Genomic DNA, 19,858 nt, shown 5'->3' with positions numbered 1-19,858 from the left:
TATTTTTTTATGTAATCGCCCACGTATCATAATCTCTTTATTTTATCTCAGATGTTGTCTTCCTTGACGTTAGAATTTTAATGGATCCCAAATTAAATATCTAAACACTGTAGTGCTGAATTTTGTTCACCTTCCTCAGTGTCATATTGCAAGAAATGTAATTGAAATTGTACCTGTACCAGGTGTTTCTAGTACATATATTGTGTACATTTATAGTTACCTACAGATAAAACATGTCAGTTCAATTGTTCCCCTACCCAAATCTTCTTATCTTAAACTTGGAAGAATTTTGTGGGATTTCTTTTGCTGGCTTTTTGTAAGTAGCAGGTTCTCCTGGAGCCATTTCAGTCTGCTTTGTGGATTCAGAGTCCGATAATAGAAAATGTCCTAGATTGTTTAGATAAAACATTAATTTGAAAATTATGCGTATTTTCCCATTGCTATATTTTTAATATTTACAGCTATTTGTTCCCACTGGAATAGAATGCTTGTAGCTGTAGGGCAATTTTCAGTTAACATGTTTGTGCCCCTGGAGCTTGCAATCTTCATACTAATAATACTCTGTAGCTTCGTAAACTAGAGAGTACTGGCGAGTGTAATGATGTTGTCATTTCATCCTGATGAAACAGACCGCTTCCTAAACCTTCATCTGTCCTTTTGAGGTAGAGCGAGTGCAAACAATAGCTGAACCTGTGGAAGGGGTTATGTAGGTTAGTCACTGACCTTTTGCAGTTTGGCAGCTGCTTGAATTTCACAGTGAACAATCATCTAAATACGTGAATAAGTCCATCGGTTTAAAATGACCAACATGATTCTGTTCTTAGGATTTTGGTTCACAAAGGAAGGGGATCTTAGTCTCCTGTAAAGTATAAGTAAGCTTGATAGAGAGTGTCCAGAACTGCCATACCAGAAAGAGAGAATTAATCTGTGCAGTTGGTGATATCTTTTCTTTTCCAGAGGTCCCTTAATAGATGTCGCCAGTATCTTCATCTGTATCATTTGGAGAACTTAAAGGAGACTTGAGGAGGAGACTTAAAAATGCATTTCCGTGATAAGACACTGTTACAAAGTGGCAGGAGAGTTAAAAGCTGTATAGATCAATCATGTGCAGTCTGACAATATGAAACAAATGTTGGGCAGTAATATTCAGATCTTAAACTAGTGCTTATACAGGTAGACTGATCTTTCTAAAATAACTTGAGTATGAAGCAGTTGATTTGGATGTGTTCTAGCATTAGTCTTCAGCACCAGAACCCAGACCTTAAGCGTTAAGAGGTCATCAAACTGTGTTAATGTTTAATCATGTTTTAAAAATAATGACTGAGAGAAAAGTAACTTCAATAACTAGATCAGTTCAAAATAATTTGAAAGTGGGTTTTAGATTATTTTTCATGTAAGTTTCCCCCATCCCCCATCCCAAGGTAACTTACATGGAAATAAAAGAAACCAAAAAAAGAGGACAAAGGAACCTACTGAAGATTTTGAAGTTCAGGAAGCACCTAGGAAAAGACTCAGGATGGATAAACAGAATAATCGGAAGGTAATTATGTCGTTGGTTTGTTTGGGTTAATTTATAGCAGCACCAGTCACGTTGCTGTAGTTAAGTTTGTCAGCATTTCCATTTTCAGGATTGAAAAAGTAATGCCTGTATATCAAACCAAACTGTTGTAAATATTCAGAGATACATGTGAGCTTATTGCTATGGGGGTGTTTTTCTTTGGTTGTGAGGATGGAGGTATGACAGGTTGCACTTGCTCCTTAAACTGTGGTGAAAATGTATGCTGAGAACATTGTTTCCCGAAGGAATGTGCAGCGGCATGACCCTTCCATGTTGTCATGCTTTGTAGTTCTTGTTCTTTCCTCCTGGAGTTCAGAGATGTATACAAGAATGTAAAAAAAAAAAAAAAAATCTTTAGTCAGTACTTGATTTAGGCAAAAGTGGGGGGAGAGAGGAAAGCAAGTAAAGCAGACCAGAAAACCTGCTTTTCAAGAACTGGGAGCCTGTAGAACATTTTAGAGTCGCATGCTGACCCATTTCTTAAGTCAGGAAACTGCAGTAAATATTACAGTATATTCATCGCAGAAGTCACAGGCTCCTTTTCAGTTTAGCTTGCTTGTGAGAATGAGAATTTTCCTTACATAGGTCACTAAAACTATGTATATGGATACAACCCAAATCTTGTAGAGACTTAAGCATGGGTTTATTTAGTCATGCATGTAGACCAGTGAACTTCATGGGTTTTACTTGTGTGGAAAGCTTAGCTCACAAGTGTTTTCAGATATGTGTGTGTCTATGATACAAGTATCATACTGTAGTGTGAGTGTCGCAGGCCTTATCTCAGGACGTTAGTGATACAGCGACTAAGTGAAACAACCTAATATAAGGAAAGGTAGTGCATTTATTTTTAAATGAATTATGGAGGTCAAATTTGTAGGTGTCAGTTTGTTTGGTAGGCTGTTTATTTTAGTACCTCTGATGATACTGTGGATAATCAGACAAGTTGTTTTGAGTTAATATAAAAAATAAATAGAATTTCAGATAGCCAGGCTTAATGAGCTTATTAGCAAGGGGACAAAGGTAATTCTTAGAGAAATACTGTTACCTTTGCAGAAAGAAGGGCCGAAATTGGTTTTTGCACTTGTTGCTCTAACAGGTTAGTTGCTGAATATTCATCTTACATTCTAGGAGAAGGTTTTGGGCCCTTTTTAAACCTGTCTGATTGATTTGAATTCACTATAATACACTAGATCCATGGAATAATTAAGTTTAGTTATTGTAATTAATTACTGCTATGAGGTTCTTGTTTTGACTGTCCCTAAAGTTACTTCTTTACTGTCCCACAAGCATCTGTACACTACATTTAGCCTATACTATCACAAGTAGAATGAGAGGTGGTTGCAGTACAGTTCACGCAGAGGAGGTTTTGGTATCTTTGGTGCTGTGACGCAGATAGGAACATTGACAGGAAAATAAATAAATAAATGAGGTAAATGTTTCCCATAAAACACTTAACACTAATAACACCGACTTAGTAACATATGTTTAAAAACTGCTGTCCTCTGTCTGAGCTGTTTATCAGAACTAGATAGAAGGCCTCAAAAAACCTGTGTGTGTAAATATTAGGTAATTTGGAAGCTCTAAACGCATATAGCAGTGTTTTGTGCTTCTGTCCACGGAAGGGTCAGATACTATAGGATGGTTGCTTTGCAGTTTCTTTTATGAATTCTCTCTTAGTCTTTTTCCTGCCTTCACCAGCCCAGGGTACTTCTAGCTATATGTGCTGCTGCTTAGTAAAATGTTTGGTGAATGACAGTGAAAATGTCATGTAATGATTCAGAAAAGCAAACACTAACCGTACACCTTCCTTTTGCTACTCCCAGTTTACCTGCAGGCTTTTGTTACAATCATTTTGGGTAGGAGGAGCTTTAATGACTTCTTTCCATGACATATTACTTCTTGCATGAGAGTTGTGCGTTATCCTCTCCTTCTTGTTCTTAATTCTTATTTACGAAATCTGGATGTTTTTGCACAAAGTAACTAAATCCTAAGTATATGGAAGTTGTGAAAAACTAATTCATTCATCAGTGCTTTCATGATGTATATAAAATGCATGGTAACAAAATGGGTGTTCTGTGAAGCATGCTTTAAATTTAAGAGTGAACAGTACTGTACTTTTTTGCTTCATTTTTACACAGAAGCGTAACAGTAATCTTACAAAACTGATACTGGGAGCCTCAGGTGGCATTAGTGGTGGGGTGTCTTGGTCTACTTAGAGGTCAGTAAAAAGGCACAGTGTAGCACATCTGTAGTACAGTAGCCATTCATATTTATTTTTGCAAAGGAAACCAGTTCTTTGGCCTTTGAGGTGTTCACCTGCACAATTTTTGTAAAACTGAATGTCAGATGAAGAATATGAAAAAGTATGTAAAACCATCTGTGCGTAGAATTATTCATGTTGATCAGGTGAGCATTTGTCAGGGTTAAGCATTCTGAGCTACAATTTTAGTGACTTACTACTTGAATGAATTTGTAACGTACAAAAAGAAAAAAAAATAGTGGTATGTGTAAGGAACAATGTCTGATTTTGATAAAAACTTCCCCAGATTTCGGCCTAAACTTTTAATGATAAATTCTTGATCTGGAGCAAAGTGATGTGTTGTTTATGCTCCCTTGAAAGTAGTGGTTTTATTTTGGAAATGCTGAAACAATCTTAACCATAGTAATTAAAAAAATGGCACTGCTATAAGTTGTGGAGTTGAAAGCAAGCCTCTCTGAGACTTAAAATTCTGCACAGGGTTCATTCTCAAATTTATATACTAGTTCTGCAGTTTACCTTTGATAACTAAAGGTTTTAATTTGACCAGTTTAGACAAAGAATAGTAAGGATAATTTACATGTTTCATGTTCATTTAGAGCTCCCCTTTTTGGTATGCTGAGTTTGGGATGGATAAGTGGGATGCTGGAATACTGTGTTCTGTAATTTTTCTCATTTGTTTACGGGTTTGTACCCTGTGCTGTAAATGAGTTTTAAAAATCACTTAAATGGGGCTAGCTTAACTACATTACCATTCAGATATTTGTAAAGACACTTTCTTTTTGATAGCATAAATCCAGAAGTAATTGCCAGTTTTATCCAACCACTCATAAATTAGGAGTTTTTTTATTTTTTCATATTTTTTTTTGTGACAGAGGGAGACAAGCATTGACAAAACAGCAAAAACAAACTCTTCTAAGGTCACAGAAACCTCCTCTTCACAAAAGAACCAGTCAGGTAATGTGGTCAGAATAAGTTTTAATGTAACTTTTTCAATTAAATAATTTTAAAGCAAACAGGTTGTCTGAGGCAGCCGGCTAAATTTTGCTGACGCAATAACCAGTTACGGCCACTATGCCACAGATGGGGTGGGGGGAGCATGCCCTCTTCCTTCACTACCACCATTTTGCAGCATTATACGTGACTGAAATTGTGTATTGCTGATTTAGAGCAGCAGTTCACAAGTTCACCGTTTGATGGCACCAAATTAAAGCTATTGCCCTGTGATCTTGGGGAGCGGTGATACAAATCCTACTGCTCCAGTTTGTCATTGTGCATTAGCCCAATAAAACAAGTGCAGTGACCATCAATGTAATCAGTTACTGTGTGTTCTAGTCCTTTTAAATGATGCTTGATGGGAGGCAGTGTGGAGCACGAGAGGGAATTCTGAATAACTTTGGACCGAAATCCAAAAGTCAGACTTGTCACTGATGCTCAAGTTTAAGGTAACTTCTGTAAGAGCATTTCTCTTCAGGTGTTATAATGATATGCGAAAGACGAGTAAGCTTCAGCAAGTTCTGCACAATGTAGAAGTGGTGACGTGCCATGGATAATATCTGGTACCTGGCTCCCGTATATAACCTTTCTCTTAACAAAGTGTTAGCGGTACTCAGATTGTGATGAGATCCCGTAGGCCTTCTAATGTTTATCTGAGGAGATAACTGTTACCTCTGCTTTAAAGAGGTCATAAGTCACAAGATGTTTTGATTTTAATAGAAATGAGCCAAAAAAACCCTGGGAAAACATTTCTTAGACATTTGTAGTACATATTTGATTATTGGAAACCTCTTTGTTTTTAAAATTAAGTCAAAACACATGGTATCAGAAACTTACTTCGTATTCTCTCAGCCCTACGTAGGTGCCCAGAAGACCTACCTAAATCCTTCCTTCCTTTATCTGAAGGAATATTTTAAATGGCTTCAGGGAGATAACGTTTTAAAGTTCCAAACTTCACTTTGTAAACCAAAATTATTTTACAGCAACGAAAAATCTGTCTGATGCATGTAAACCTCTGAAGAAGCGAAATCGGGCTTCAGCAGCAGAATCTTCAACTCTTGCTTTTAGCAAGAGTTCATCTCCTTCAGCTTCCTTAACTGAGAATGAGGTAAAAAAAAAGTGGTGTTTGCACACAGCCATTTAATTACAGAAATTTTCAGGTGTGAATCTTGTATAAAAACACAAATCAAAGGCGAATTCTCTAACGTTGGTGCTCTAGACAAGTTACAGTTTTGGCCTCTGTGAAACCTGTTAACGTGTGCATTGCAAATTCATTTATTGTAATACAAACGTCTGATTTGGGGACGTCGAGATATTATTGTGGTTTTTAATGTATTTACCAACAAAGTTTTAGAATTGTAACCTTCTATTAGAGGCAAAGTAAAATGCCAGTGTGTTCTGTATTTTCTTCTACAGACTTTATGTAAGTGTACTACATTAGTTACATTATGTAACTCAATATTGTCATGTTGCCATAGCTTTTATATTGAAGCGAGTTCCCTAATCCTCTGTTTGATCTGAAACTGGACAGTTTTCTGAGCAGAGCCCCTTTAAGCTCAAATTCGTTTTCAGGCTGTTTAAGTGCTATTTCTCTGTGATGCAAATAGCTTCATCCCCAGTAGAGTTAAACAGGCAGTGAAGGATGTATCTTTTTGATACTTACTAATCATAGTCTTAGCTCTGCATATTTGGAACTGTAATTCTTCTCAATTGTCATACAATAAATGAAATGTATGTACCAGAAGTGTATTCATACAATCCATTAAACTATTCCCCAAGTCGTCTACACTATGAAAACCAATCAGCCAAAGAGTGGCAGCATGAGGGTGAAGTATGCATGCTGTTTTGCAGGTGGATTCAGAAATGTAGTTGGTAGGATTTAGTAAAATATCCATAGACAAACAGCTTCAAGCAGTTTGTATTATAAAAGCTGTAGAGAAAATACTTGCCTGCTAAAAGGGAAGTAGGGCTTCCAGCTGTCCTAGAGACTCTTTCATCTCCCCTAACAAACGCATGAGGTGCTTAGACACTATAATGAATGCAGTTAAAATATCTAGACAATGTTCAGTAAATGGTTTACTTTTGGGTTGGGAAAAAAGATTGCATGTTAATGGCTGTATATCTTACTGTAACTGGAAAAATATTTCAACAAAAAAAACCCAACAAATTCTCCCTCCTGTGCCCCAATAAAACAAGCAAAGGAAGTCCCACAGGAAATAATCTCCATAGCAGCAGTCAAGTAAAGTAATACTTGTTCTCATTTTCTTCTCTCAATTGAGAGACTCCCATCTGTTGGCTTACCAGCTCCTGCTGCTTTGGCTTTACTGCTGGGACTTGCTGTGTAACGGCTGTTTGTGTTTGGGACCCTCTATTCAGCCAGACCAGTTTAAGGAATGTACTGTCTTTTGGCTCTAAATATGCATCTCTAAGTATTGTGATCTGAGGAGAAATATTCTTCTATTTCTAGATGCTGTGTTTGTAAAATGAAATCTCCAGAAATCTTTCTCGACAAAAGGCTCATTTTTGTGGGATTTTGGGATGTGACTTAGCAGTTCACATGTAAAAAAAGGATGTGGTTGTATAGGCTGAGATGGAAACTTTAAAACTTAGCTCTTAATTTACACAGCTACTGCTAAACAGCAAAAGATGTGAGAAAAACTAACATCCTACACTGCTCACAGAACACAGATACACGAACCAGAAAGTGAATTGATTGTTTTCAAGGGTTTAAAAGGTTTTAAAGTATCAAAACAATCGCAATCAACATAACAGAAAATCCACCCTGTCAAATAACAGAGATTTTGCAGGGCTAGGTGCAGGGGGGAGTAGATTAGTGAGCTAGATCCTTAGATGGTTTAAAGCTACACTGACCTGAACTTGTACCAACTAAGGATTGAACCCAGTTTGTTTCCTGTAATATTAGTTATATTTTACCTTTAAATAAAACAAAAATGACAGGCGTGTGTTTCTGAACTTACTCTTGATCTATTTACAAAACAAGGAAAGATAGTAATTTTGGATTGTGCGGGTGGCTTTAAAAACTTTTTTCCCTTTTGTATTATTAATTAGCACTTGCCTAAATGGCTAAATACGTGTGTCCTGAGAGTGTTCATCCAGAGAGCAACCTTCTCCGGAGTGTTAAGGGAAAGAGTTTAAAAACTAAACACAATCATACAATGATGAAAGCCTTGCATAGTTAGTTGAATAGGATGCAATTCTTCTCAACATTAAATATGTTTACTGATTAACTTTTATATTTCTGTGTCCACTATAATACTTCTAAATGTTGGCTTAGGTGCTCTCTTAACAAAGATAGAAAAAATTCTGCATAGTCCACAAGCACATATACCTCCACAAGCAATACTAAGTGGATTCTGGCCTTTTTCTCCTTTTTCCCCCCACGCTATTTGAGAACAGCTGGTTCCAGAAGGGAACCTGGATATGACTGTTATCTGTCAAGGGCTGTTGCTAGTGGCACACCTCTTAAATGTCAGGCCATTGCAACTAAGTTCTAGCAAAGGTGTGTTCAGTAGGAAGGGTGTGCTCAGTTTTTTCTTGTTTGAAAGATGCATCTTATTTGACATGTAAACAAAATATTTTGGATGCTTTTCATTGCTATTGGGGGTATTTTTTAAGTGGGGTTTATTTGAAGTGTTTTAAAATTAGTCAAGGCCAGATTTTCAATTGGTAAGTTACTTTGGGTATGTAATTTACAGGGGCAAAAGACAGGGGTGGGGGTGTGGACATCTGCCTTAAGAGCAAACAAACATTTATAGACCTGACATGTCAGAGGTTAAAAGGTAGGCCTTGACTCCCTCCAAAAATTTGGGCTTTGACATTGTTTTAAGATGAATGGACAAAATCAGTAAGGTGCTTATAGATGAATAAAAAAAATTCATACCTGCATTTAATTTGAAAGAAAATACTTGATTTTACTTCTAGGCACTTGACATCAGTAGTTATTTCCTCCAGTACTTATGTGAAATAAGATTTTTTTAAAATCTAATTCTTAATGAGCAACTGGTAGGACTCAACACTTCAGAGTCTGCAAAAGCTCGGAGCAGTTTGTTACTGCCTATATAAGACTTGGTGTGACCATCCAAAAGCTCATGATGTATGTGAGAAGAGATACAGGTGGTGTATTCTCATTTCTTTTTTTTTTTTTTTTTTTTTTTTTTTACCTTGGCCCTCCACCCCCCAATAATGTAGAAGGTGCCAGTAGAGTGTAACCAGTATTTTTTTAATAAATAATAAAGGCTTTACATTACCATTACTGCTGGATTATTGGCACACTTTGTGTGTTTGCATGAAACATAGCTGCTTTAGCTTTTCAATCATTTTTTGTGGTTTTTGGCTGGCTTCATTAAATTGGATAGATTTGTTGACAGCAGATAAGTGTCATACTATCCTGCAGAGTCTAGATACTACTTCTGAACTTTGTCAAAGAAACTGTAATTTATTCCTTTTTTTTAAAAGAGGACAAAATAAAGAACATGAAATACCCTAAATTCTTAGCTAGCCTGTCATTCATCATATCCTCATGAAGTATGAGCTGACCAGCAGATGGCAGTTTAAAGAAGCCTGTGAAAGAGTTTGAAAGTGCTGCTTTTATCATTAAGTTCCTCGTATCTTTCCTAGAGGGAATTCTTTCTGTAACATCCAGTGTCAAAACAAGCTCAGTTGCTGGTTATAGCTACAGCTTCTTGCTTTTCCATGGCCTCTAATAATGCAAGTTATAATAATGCAAGGCTTATGTTTTGCTCTTTTTCTGCATATTAAACAGTATATTTTTTTTTCTCATTACCGATTTGATGCAAGTTTGGTTTCTCTGCATTTTTTAGTGGGTATTAGCATGTATACACAATGGAGAAAACACATACCATTCTTAAAAGGTAAGGTATTTGACTGAGAAGGCAGTCATGAGACATGTACAACTTGCAACTAAAAAAGTACATCAGCTCCATTTATTGACCCTGGAGTCTAGTTGTCCTGCAGTATACAACTAAAGTATTCTAGGCACGCTTACCGGAGGTAAAAATAACTGTCTTTGAGATCCTAAGAACAGGAAGGAAGAAAGGAATTCATATTATTTTAAACAAACTACTGCCTTAAAGAAGAAATATTTGAAGGTTGTTAAACCTTGCAGGTTGTTAAATGAAGTCAGTGTGCTTCTAGCATTTCATTCTAGCTTCCTTCGAAGAATTATTTTCTCTTCAAAACAATACTTAAGGATAATTTAATACAATTTAAATCCTCTGACTTAGCAGACAGTTGTTTCCTGTGTTTGTTTGTGTATGCCTATAGATATTTTTTTTATTTTTTATTTCCTGTTTCGATGCGCCAGTGAGCAGTTAGGGGTATGTTTTTGTGGAACACTGCAAGTAATTGGACTTGTTTCTTGCTAAACCTCTGCTAAAGCCTCTTAACAATTGCAATGACCTGCATCGCCCACCAGATCATAAAGTTTTGTTATGATGCTTCTACTTTCACATGGAAAAAAGTTCTAGGCTTGGCTCTTGTTCTTTGGCAGCACATTCTGTGTAGAAAATGAAATTTCTTATGTAATTATTCTCATCTTGTGTATTACTTAGGCTTCAGAGTGCAGAGAATCTGTTTACTGAATGTTTACATGATACAGGTTTTTATTCCACCTCCCCTACCAAAGTATCATGAGTATCTGTAGGCAATTTTATAATGTTTTAAAATGTTCTCAGAGTTTTAATTAACTTTCCAGGCAAATTCAGAAATGCATAATATCCTTATCTGAAACGTCTAACTCCTGCTAATAATAAAAATGAAACTTGTCCCAGGCCGTCTTTTTTGCTATTATAGTACTGTGTACACTTGTGGCACCGCATACTTAAAGAATTTATCTAGTCTAGCAGTATGGGCCAAAATATCATTCTTCATTCAGTTCAGGAATTCTTATACTGAAATAAAGGAAATGTTAACTGTAACTCAAATTGGCTCTGTCAGTTTTTCTGTCTCCGTGTGGGTGCACGATAGATTGTCTTTTGAATACAGTCTGATCTGTTGTTTGTATGTTGCTTATTGACTTACTCTTATATCAGTTGTGCTTAGATTTAAAAAACCCAACCCTCTAGCCGCTGAGATTTTGTTAGTAAGAAAAAAAAAATGCAGTTGGGGTTTGTCTGTGGAAAGAGTGAAGAGTTTGCTCATCAGTACATGCATACTCCAGGCTTTCTAGAGAAAGCTCTTAGCCAGGCCCAGACCGGAGCAGACTTCCTCCTGGGTGACTGTGGTATAGCAGTCACTGACTCAAAAGTCATGTCAGGAAGTCTGAGCTTGTAGCAGTGTCCTTAGTTTTAAGCAAAGTGGAAGTTAATAGCCAACAGCATTCAGAAGTCGTGGAAACATGCTTCTAAAATGCTTATGCATCTGTTAAAGATAGCAGATGACCTGAGAGAGGATGCTGCTTCAGCCAGGGAGTGTCCGAAGACAACTCTGAAAGAGTGGTAGGTCACTGTGTGGGCCCTTTCTTTCATGGATCCCGCTGATCCTGCTGTGGAGGTGACTTGCCTACCAAACAAAAAAGCAGAAGGAAATAACTTTCTGCTATGCTTCGTTTTCATTTTGTATACCCCCTAGCTTTAAAATAAGTATATGTAGTGGGTTTTGTTTCCATTTGATGTTCTACAGCCAGGATTATAAAACAAGAGATGCTCAAGTAAAACAAGGGGAAGCGGGAGGGTTAACTTTTTTGGTTCTGGAAAAAAATTGCCTTTTAGTTGCTTTTGTAACTGCTTAAGCACAACATGACAGAAGAACACTGTTGTCTTGAATATGACTAAGACCAAAGCTGTTAAGCAAGCATATGTGAGTGATATGAGAAGTCTTTTTATAAGTCCAAATGAGTTAATAAAGTGAGTTTTCTGAAAATTGCACTTTGCTAGCTAGAAAAGTCTGAGAAAGTGTGCGACTGGTGGAGTAGTAACTGTTGGAGCCCCTTCCAGTGTGGGCACCGTAGATGCATAATTGTTAGCAACTTTTTCACTCAAAATTTCCAAATTCATTTTGAACCTTCAAACACTGGGCAGGGAAAGGTTGTCTGAATTGGATCTAGGAGAGGAGAAGTCCTAGCGAAGCTCAGCGCAGAAGTTGGAATGTTGTTCACTTTGCAGTTGCTAACACACAGTGAACAGTGTTTGAAACTTGCTTCTGCTCCACGAGGCGTGACTTTTTTGCCTTAACAAATACTGATGCTCTAGTCCTTTAGGACATCCCTTAGCCAGGAGGTACTTACAGGGAAGAAAAAAAGACACCACCACCACCCTCTCCCCACCCCCAGGATAACACTGAGCCAGCAAAGATGTTTTTATAGATCACCTTTTAAAAATGAAGACTTAATCCTAAGCCTAAAACAAAAAGCATGTTTAATAGCCAGGTTAACAACTGATTGAGGGCCAGTCTCAACAAGGAGAACAGTTGTGGTTTATGTTCTTACTGTGGTAACTTCTTAAATTCTCAGGCTGCAGGTTGGATGAGTACAGCCATTCATTTTCAGACCTAGAATTTCTGAACCTCTTTTTCCTTGGAATTACAGCGTAATGATTTTGCTGGCACGGGTATTTACTATTTGATTTTGGAGCTGTCTGAAAGGAAGCAGAAAATTTTAAATGGAAAAAAATTTTTTCCTCAAGTGAGTGGGTGGATGGAGCAAATGTCCACAGAAGTATTTCACTTCATCCTCACCTTTGAAAAACAGCATCATTTGAAATTTTTCAATTCCAGGCTATCCTTTCTTGTATCATGCATCGGTATGATTGGATGCCAACTGAGAGTATGCCAGTACCTATCTCTTTTTTTTTTAATAAGTGAAATTTCAAGCATGCAGCTGTGGAACTAACAATACCATTTGCAAAGTTCACCCACGTGGTTCTAGAAATATGCAACCTGAGTGTACACACCAGCTTGCATCCAACTTTTTTTTTTTTTTTTTTAAAAAAAAAAAAAAAGCCAGAGGGAATGAAGAATTGGCTCGCATTTCTGCTGAGGTGTGGGGCTGAGACTGGAATCAGGTACCTGGTTGCAAGAAATGCTTAAAAAGTTGTTGTAGACTTGAACTCAACATTTAGATGTACTGAATGAGTGTGAGAAATGTTTCCCTATGTTAGTGCTTATCCTTTCACCTCTGAACTCTTTAATTGATGGTGCAGTGCACTATGCAGTTAACTGAAAGTCAGCGCTGCAGCTGAGGAAAGTTGCAGCAGGAAAAACATTTGAGAAGTGATTTTTGTACACAATGCTTCTGTCAAAACATCTTCTTGCCCTTCCACCCCCTTAATGTTTTAGAGAGCTTCGATCAAAAAGCAGAATTAAGAATATAAACATAGAAACTCACAAAATGAACATAGCTGACTCAATTCCTTTTAATACTCTAGTGTTTTAAGTCTTACTTTAAATGTCTGGAGTTGCACACATTTCCTCCTCTTTTCTTAGCCTGCCCAGCAGCATCCATCAAAAACAAATTCTTACTCAACAGAATGACAAGAAGGAAACTCCATTATTCCACAAACAGTCCTTGCATCTGTATGCACGTAGTATATCCCTTTTGCATAAAACAGGGAGAAGTAGTTCGGGAAGCAGTAAAAAAAGTGAATCTCATCCTTATATTTAGCAATTAAACAGTTACCCAGTATTTGGTGGCAGTTGCTGGTATAATCTGGCTTTATACATCAAATATTGCAGTATGCAAAGCGTCTGCATTCAGTTAAGAATTAATGCTGAAGATTGCTTTTATAAGCATTTTTGTATAGTCTTTCTAAAAATAGGTCGATGTTTGTCTGAAAGAATCTATTAAGCACTTTTGTTTATTGTGAACAGGGAATTTTAGCATATAGTTCGAAAGAAAATTAAAAATACCTTGGGGATACAAAGTCTTATGTACTGATTCCTGTACAGTCGTGGGTCTCAGTAACTGTTGGCAAAAAAAAGATGTAGTAGAAGATGTGTGATCAAAATACCTTGAAATGAGTATACCCAGTTCTTAAACTAGTGACACATTGGCACAATTTGTATCTTTTCATGGGTAAAAATATAATACCTGATGCAAAGAATTTACAGACATGCAAAAATATTGTCCTGGTTTGACTCAGTAGCACGTATTTTTCCAATAACAAAGCTATAGAGAACTTGGAAAAATGCAGTCACATGTCCTTACATGTTCCCTTCAAGTCTTATTTGTGCGAGTAGTGAATAATAACTGATACACGTGGGAAGGGAAGGATTGCCTTGGGAATCTGACTGTAAATTTGCCGCTTCTGCAAGCAACCGTATTCTGAACCTCATTAATCCCCGAAGTAAGTTCTGGCCCAGGCCGAATGAAGAGCAAAGCTCCTTGTGATTCGATTTTTAGGCCAGTGTTTTCCCCTTTCATTTATGTACGCAGATGTGTGGTTTCCAGTAAAAAGAGCTGGATTTGATCTCTGAAATACCACCCCATCGCTCAGTGTTCAGGCAGGGCGGTGTGAAAGCCTCTACAGGCAAGTACTCGCAAAATAACGTTGACATTCAATAATGAATGAAATGGGAAGGAAAGCCTGGCTGATGGCAAAATGTAAAGTTTGACGGTGCTTGTGATGATACTAACTTCAGCAGAAGCGGGGTATCTTCTGTGTTGCAGCATTGGTAATTGCTAATGAAAAGGGGAGGTGATTATAGAGTTCAGGTACAATTTCATAGCAGAAACTTGTCACTTGTTATAAATTGAAGTGAACAGCCTCACCTTTTTTCCCCTAAATTTGCACTCTTAAAATAGTACTTTGCCTTTATGAGAAGTAAGAAATTGCTCAAAATCTAAACCAGAATAAAATAGCAAACCGGCAATCGCTACAAATTGCAAATTAACAGGTTTTGCCGCTAATCTAAATGTTGATTACTTTGAACCTTGGCCTGAATATCAGAAGAGTTAATTACATGCTATTTACTTTGCTAAGGAGATTATATTACAAAAGTAAGGACAAGACAAGCTCTGGCATGATCACAAGGGAAAGATTTACGTTTGTAACTTAATAATTAAAGGTAAAAGCCCCCCCCCCCACCTGTGCTGATTTTTATTGAATGCTGTGGTTTGGGCACTCGTATGTTAACAAACCACAAAAGTGTTATGTTAGAGATGGCTGTGTTTCACATAAGCATGAACTAATTTTGAGCAATCGTCTTGTAAATCATCTTTAGTTAGTGACTGTTTCAATCTAAAGCTATTTTTGTTGCAAAACTCAGCTGCCCCTGCGTTTATCAGAACCTGCTGATGCTGCTGCAGCTTGCTTGGGGTACAAATACAGTTCCCTCAACCATCTCGTGCTCTACATGTCGTTAGGTTGTAAGTCCTCTCCAAGGAACATTAGATGAAGGTTGTCTCAGCCTCTTCTGTGCAGGCCTGAAGGGACAGACACTTATTTTACTTCCCTGCTATTTCCATCAGCTATTCTGGGATAGCTTCAGGAGCTGAGGTGTTGAATTCTGGCTCTTTTCACAGAGGGAGCTTTCCCAAAAGATGGTTATATAGAACAGGGGTTATTTGCAAAGGGAGATGGCTGGCAGGGAGTGTTTCGCCTTCTGCAAGATATCAATTAGATGAGATTAGGATCAAACTCGTGAGTTACCCTGAAGAAATGCTTCCTTCTCTTATAACAGGGAATCTGCTAGCCTGCCCCTTTATTAGCCCCCTAAAATTAGCCAATATGTAAACTCTCCGGTGATGGTGGTGTGGATGTGAGCTGTGCCTGAGTTAGGTGTAGCGTGGCTGTTGGATGTGATAGCTGAACCTTTGGTCGTGGTGGCAGGGATCAAGAGATGCCCTTTGCAGCAGCAGCCTGAGCAGCTTATGGATGTGTTGATTCTTAGGAGTTGCAACAGCCGTGAGCAGGTATCCAGGCCTGTCTGCGTAGTGCAAAACTGGTGGTTAATGGAGCATTTGATTCATGATGTGTGTGAGGCTTCTGACAGCTGTAAAGGAGAGATCTTGAAGGATTCTCTTAGTCTGGTAGCCATACAGTTGATGAACTAAAGGTATTTTGTTCATGCCCTGTGTGGTGGTGTTCATGCTTGAAAGCTGGCATTAATCTATAGGTGGGTATAAATTGCCAAGTTTTATCTTGAATGGGCTGATAGAATTTGGGTTTTGTGGTTGCATTTGTGGCGTAGGGTTTGATTCTTGCCAGCGCTGCTCTTTTTTGGCTCAGTAACCGTTTAATTTAAATGAAGGGCTAGTGCATTAATTCTAAGGCAGTAAAATCTCAGTTCTGTAGGAAAAAGGCTGTCAACCTACAGTTCACAAATGGCTGAGATTTTGTGACCTATATCTAGGGGGTTTCTGAAAAACTGTCATCTGCCAATAGGGTTACCTTTCCGTGTAGAGGTCTGCATCCTTCATTTGGACATTTTACAAGTACATAAACCAAGGAAAAGCTAGGCAACCGTTGCTTTGAAACAAACCTTATTCTTTTGTGACCAAATATACTTGTCACTGGGTATGTTCTGTTTCTCTGTTCTGCCTTCAAAAGTAGTGAGCTAGGGGAAGAGGAATGCTTTCCTCAAGGGCAAGACTGTACAGCTTTTGCTGCTAGAAGCTCTTAAGGTGTGCTGCACAAATGGTTTTTCTCGGTGTTTTGTGGTGTGGGGAAAAGATGGGGGACAATCGTAGTGTCAAGTTAACATAAGACTGCTTGTTTTGTTTACAACATAAAGAGGTTTTCAGGGTTTTTTAAGTAGAAAAGAAATACAGATCCAAGACCTTCCAGCTTATTTTTTTTTCTTTTTTTTCTCTTCTAAACATGACTAATTTTGGCTAGTTGAAACAGGAACATAATAAGATACTGAAAATGTTAGAGCAGTGCACTGCTTATACTAATTAATGCTTCTGTGGGAATATTTTAAATAGAAATAAGCATGTGTGTAAGTTTACTTCAACCATAAGGGAAAATGTTTTTGTGGTTTTTGCCGAACTCCCACGCTACCTTTCTTTATCTGCCTCTTCCCAGCAAGAACTGGCTGCTCCTGGCCATGCACTCGGGTTGCATTTGCAGTTCACTATTTCACAGCTCCTTGCAGGGGACAGAGATTTCCTGGTGCCTGAACAAGGCAGTGATTTTACATGCAGTTTCTTTTAACCACTTCTAAAACAGCCGGGCGGAATCTCCAAATCACTCCAGTTGTAGGAATATTCATAGGTGAAGTGTAGGTACGAATCACTGTGATAGTATGCATTTGCACAGGGGAAATGCTTTTACATCCTTGAAAGTAATCTGGAAAAAAAAAAAAACCCAACCAACCAACAACTGCCTATCTGATCCAATTTACAAAATAATTTTCTCATGGTTAAGGAAAGCAAATGTTAAACAGAGGAGTGCAAGTTAGCTGGCAGCAATGGTGAGAAGTAATCGCTCCAAACCAGTGTTTCTAATGGGATTTTATAAAGACTAATGCTAGGCCTTGTTCAGCTTTACATTTTTCTCTCTGATTTCAAAATTAATCACTTCTAATAAATTTGCATGTTACATGGAGACTGGGTGATAGGGAGGTTGCATGTAGCTGTCTCCATTACTTGGTAAACTGGGCCATTTTTGATAAAATGAGTTTTACTATAGATAAATATGAGATTTTGTGTCCAAAAACAGAAAGCAATTTCTTCATATAAAGTGGGGTGACAAACAGCGTTTGGCAAAATGATCTCTTGAGTACCATGGCGATCTACAGGGACTTTCAGTGCTGTAAGACGTAGGGAGATCCTTACACAGCAGAAGAGAAGCAGTGAAGAGTAGCATGTTGGTTTGCTTTGGGTATTGTTCTTATGAGACTTGTAATGGGCTATTGCCTCCAGTTCTCATGCCTGATCTTTCAACAACCTCTTTAAAGTACCAATAAGGTTTAGAGAAAACCCACCACCTTTCTCTTGATTCTGGAAGAAGTTCCTTAGGGAGAAAATTAGAGAATGTTCTGGCTTATCAAAAAGGATTGAAACGGGCTTAATTGCAACATGCTTCCAGAGCAGGAATATGTCTGGTTCCAAAGGATTTTTAATATAGCTGAAATACCTGGAGAATGCATCATCAACTGTGAGTTGCAGTTAGACAACTCAAAAGGGACATGAGGCAGTATTTGTGATGGTATGTGTGAATAACCATTAGAACATGCTCAAAAGAAGTGACAGTGTTCTTTTGCGATTCCAAATTGTCATGCTTTCCTGGAGAATATACTGGTGAAACAGAACTCATTGAGTACTATTTGGGAGCAACAATATGAAATTCTGCATCTTCTGCTGTAACATAAGACAAATGACTCAGTTGTCCATTCCCTCTCTAAATTCTATTGAAGTGAAAACTGCCCTGTTTTCTTTTAAATATGTTACTTGGGTTGGTTTTTTTTTAAAGTAAATTAAGAATATTTTTTAAACCCCTGCATCTTTAATATGTCTATAAGATTTATCCATAACAGGGCTGTCTCTTGTTGTATTTTGAATTAATTGTTGGCTATAACATTCCTTAAACATATTCAGAGAGCCACTTTTTTCTCTCTTCCTCTCTTCTATGTTCTGTTCCCAGTTTCTTGGAGAATATTTGGGTCAGAGACTTTTCATATGCAGCTTGAAGTTTATCAAGTCTCTTTCTAAAATTAACTGTCTCATAAAACACATATTCAAGGGATTTGAAGGTATTCCTGTGTTATGGGCTAGGTACTTCGAGATAACTGTTACAGAACTGAGTATAAATAAAATGCTGTATTACAAAGTTTTGGTGTTTTGATTTGGCTGCTGTTGAGTTGGGGAGGATGGTTGTTACATAGTCCTTCTGATGAAAGTTCCACAAATGCATACTGAGGTTTTAATCAAGTTTTTTTTAAAGGTGGGGGAAACAAAACCTTAAGAGTGTGCCTAAATCTGCTAGTCTGAATTGCAGTCGGTTTGCTTCCATCAGTTGATATTCTGTGCAAAATGGATCATACATGACTGCTTTCTCTAACACCTATGTTTAATCTTCAGATCTTCGATGGCCAAGGAGATGAGCGGTCAGAGTCTCCCTATGAAAGTGCTGATGAAACTCAGACTGAAGTGTCTATATCATCCAAAAAATCTGAGCGAGGAGCAGGAACAAAAAAAGAATATGTGTGTCAGGTGAGAGATGTTAGCTGGGGCAGTGAGCCGTGTTTTCTGAGGTTTCCTAGAAAAGATCTTTTTAAATATGAAAATGACAGCATTAGGCCAGAAACAGGTTTATTGTGTGTCTGAGATGTCTGTTAGTGATTAGGATACCATGCCAGTAAACAAAATTCTTAATTCTTAATTATTCTTTTTTCTTGACCTCCGATAAGTGGCTTAGACTTTCTGCTTGAGTTTCCAGATCTATTAGATAAGCATAATTTGTACCTCAGAATAAATACGTGAGTGTTGCCAGGTAACTAGTTAAATGATTGACAAGAGCTGCTCGCTTATCTGTTAATAAAGAGGAGGAAGTAAAACCCAGCAGGTTTTGTGCTCCTGCGCGCAGCGGTGATTGCAGTGATGCGTTGGTAGCAGCGTGTGTGTGGCGTGCTAACTGAAAGCAAAAAGCTTTCTCAAACTCCTCTAGAAGAGTTCCTAGATTATGAAATGGTAACACAATGCAAATGGACAGATCGAATTTGTTTCCACGAGACTGGGCAAGCAGTTTTATTTCCATCTCTTGTACATAGTGATGATGAGGTTATATCTATCTTTAAATGTTGACTTATCCTTAAATTCTGCCAGCTTTGTTGTTGGGTTCATTTTCAGTTATGCATGTGTCATCGCTAACCACTCAGGCATAGAAGTATCATTGTGCCACCTGGATTCATTTCCTTTTGCCAAGGAAAAGGGAAATAAGGATGCTTTTTAACCCTACTCAGATGCATCAGTGTGCTCAGGGAAAATTTCTTAAAGCTTTTTTTTTCTTTTCCTTTTTTTCTGTCAGATTGTATTTGCTCATGAACCATGGTTCTATGAGTGATGTTTCCAGCGGTTTAATGACTCTATTATCTGTTTCGACTGGAAGCCAGGGCATGTGATGATGCTT

General features: G+C 37.8%; 1 protein-coding gene across 3 annotated transcripts in view; it reads left to right on the top strand.

The window, feature by feature from the left end:
- NSD2 (nuclear receptor binding SET domain protein 2) overlaps nucleotides 1-19,858 on the top strand; it is a 59,675-nt gene that overhangs the window by 28,224 nt on the left and 11,593 nt on the right. For all 3 annotated transcript variants that reach the window (XM_086463698.1, XM_086463697.1, XM_086463699.1), the window contains 4 exons: nucleotides 1,422-1,540; nucleotides 4,691-4,772; nucleotides 5,795-5,919; nucleotides 18,811-18,942. In XM_086463698.1, the coding sequence (XP_086319824.1) occupies nucleotides 1,422-1,540; nucleotides 4,691-4,772; nucleotides 5,795-5,919; nucleotides 18,811-18,942 (458 nt within the window). The remainder of the gene's footprint in view (nucleotides 1-1,421; nucleotides 1,541-4,690; nucleotides 4,773-5,794; nucleotides 5,920-18,810; nucleotides 18,943-19,858) is intronic.

This window comes from Leptosomus discolor, chromosome 4 (assembly GCF_034619465.1).
Source record: "Leptosomus discolor isolate bLepDis1 chromosome 4, bLepDis1.hap2, whole genome shotgun sequence".
NCBI lineage: Eukaryota > Metazoa > Chordata > Aves > Leptosomiformes > Leptosomidae > Leptosomus > Leptosomus discolor.
Note: the sequence above shows the minus strand (reverse complement) of the source record. Positions and strands in the feature narration are given on the sequence as shown.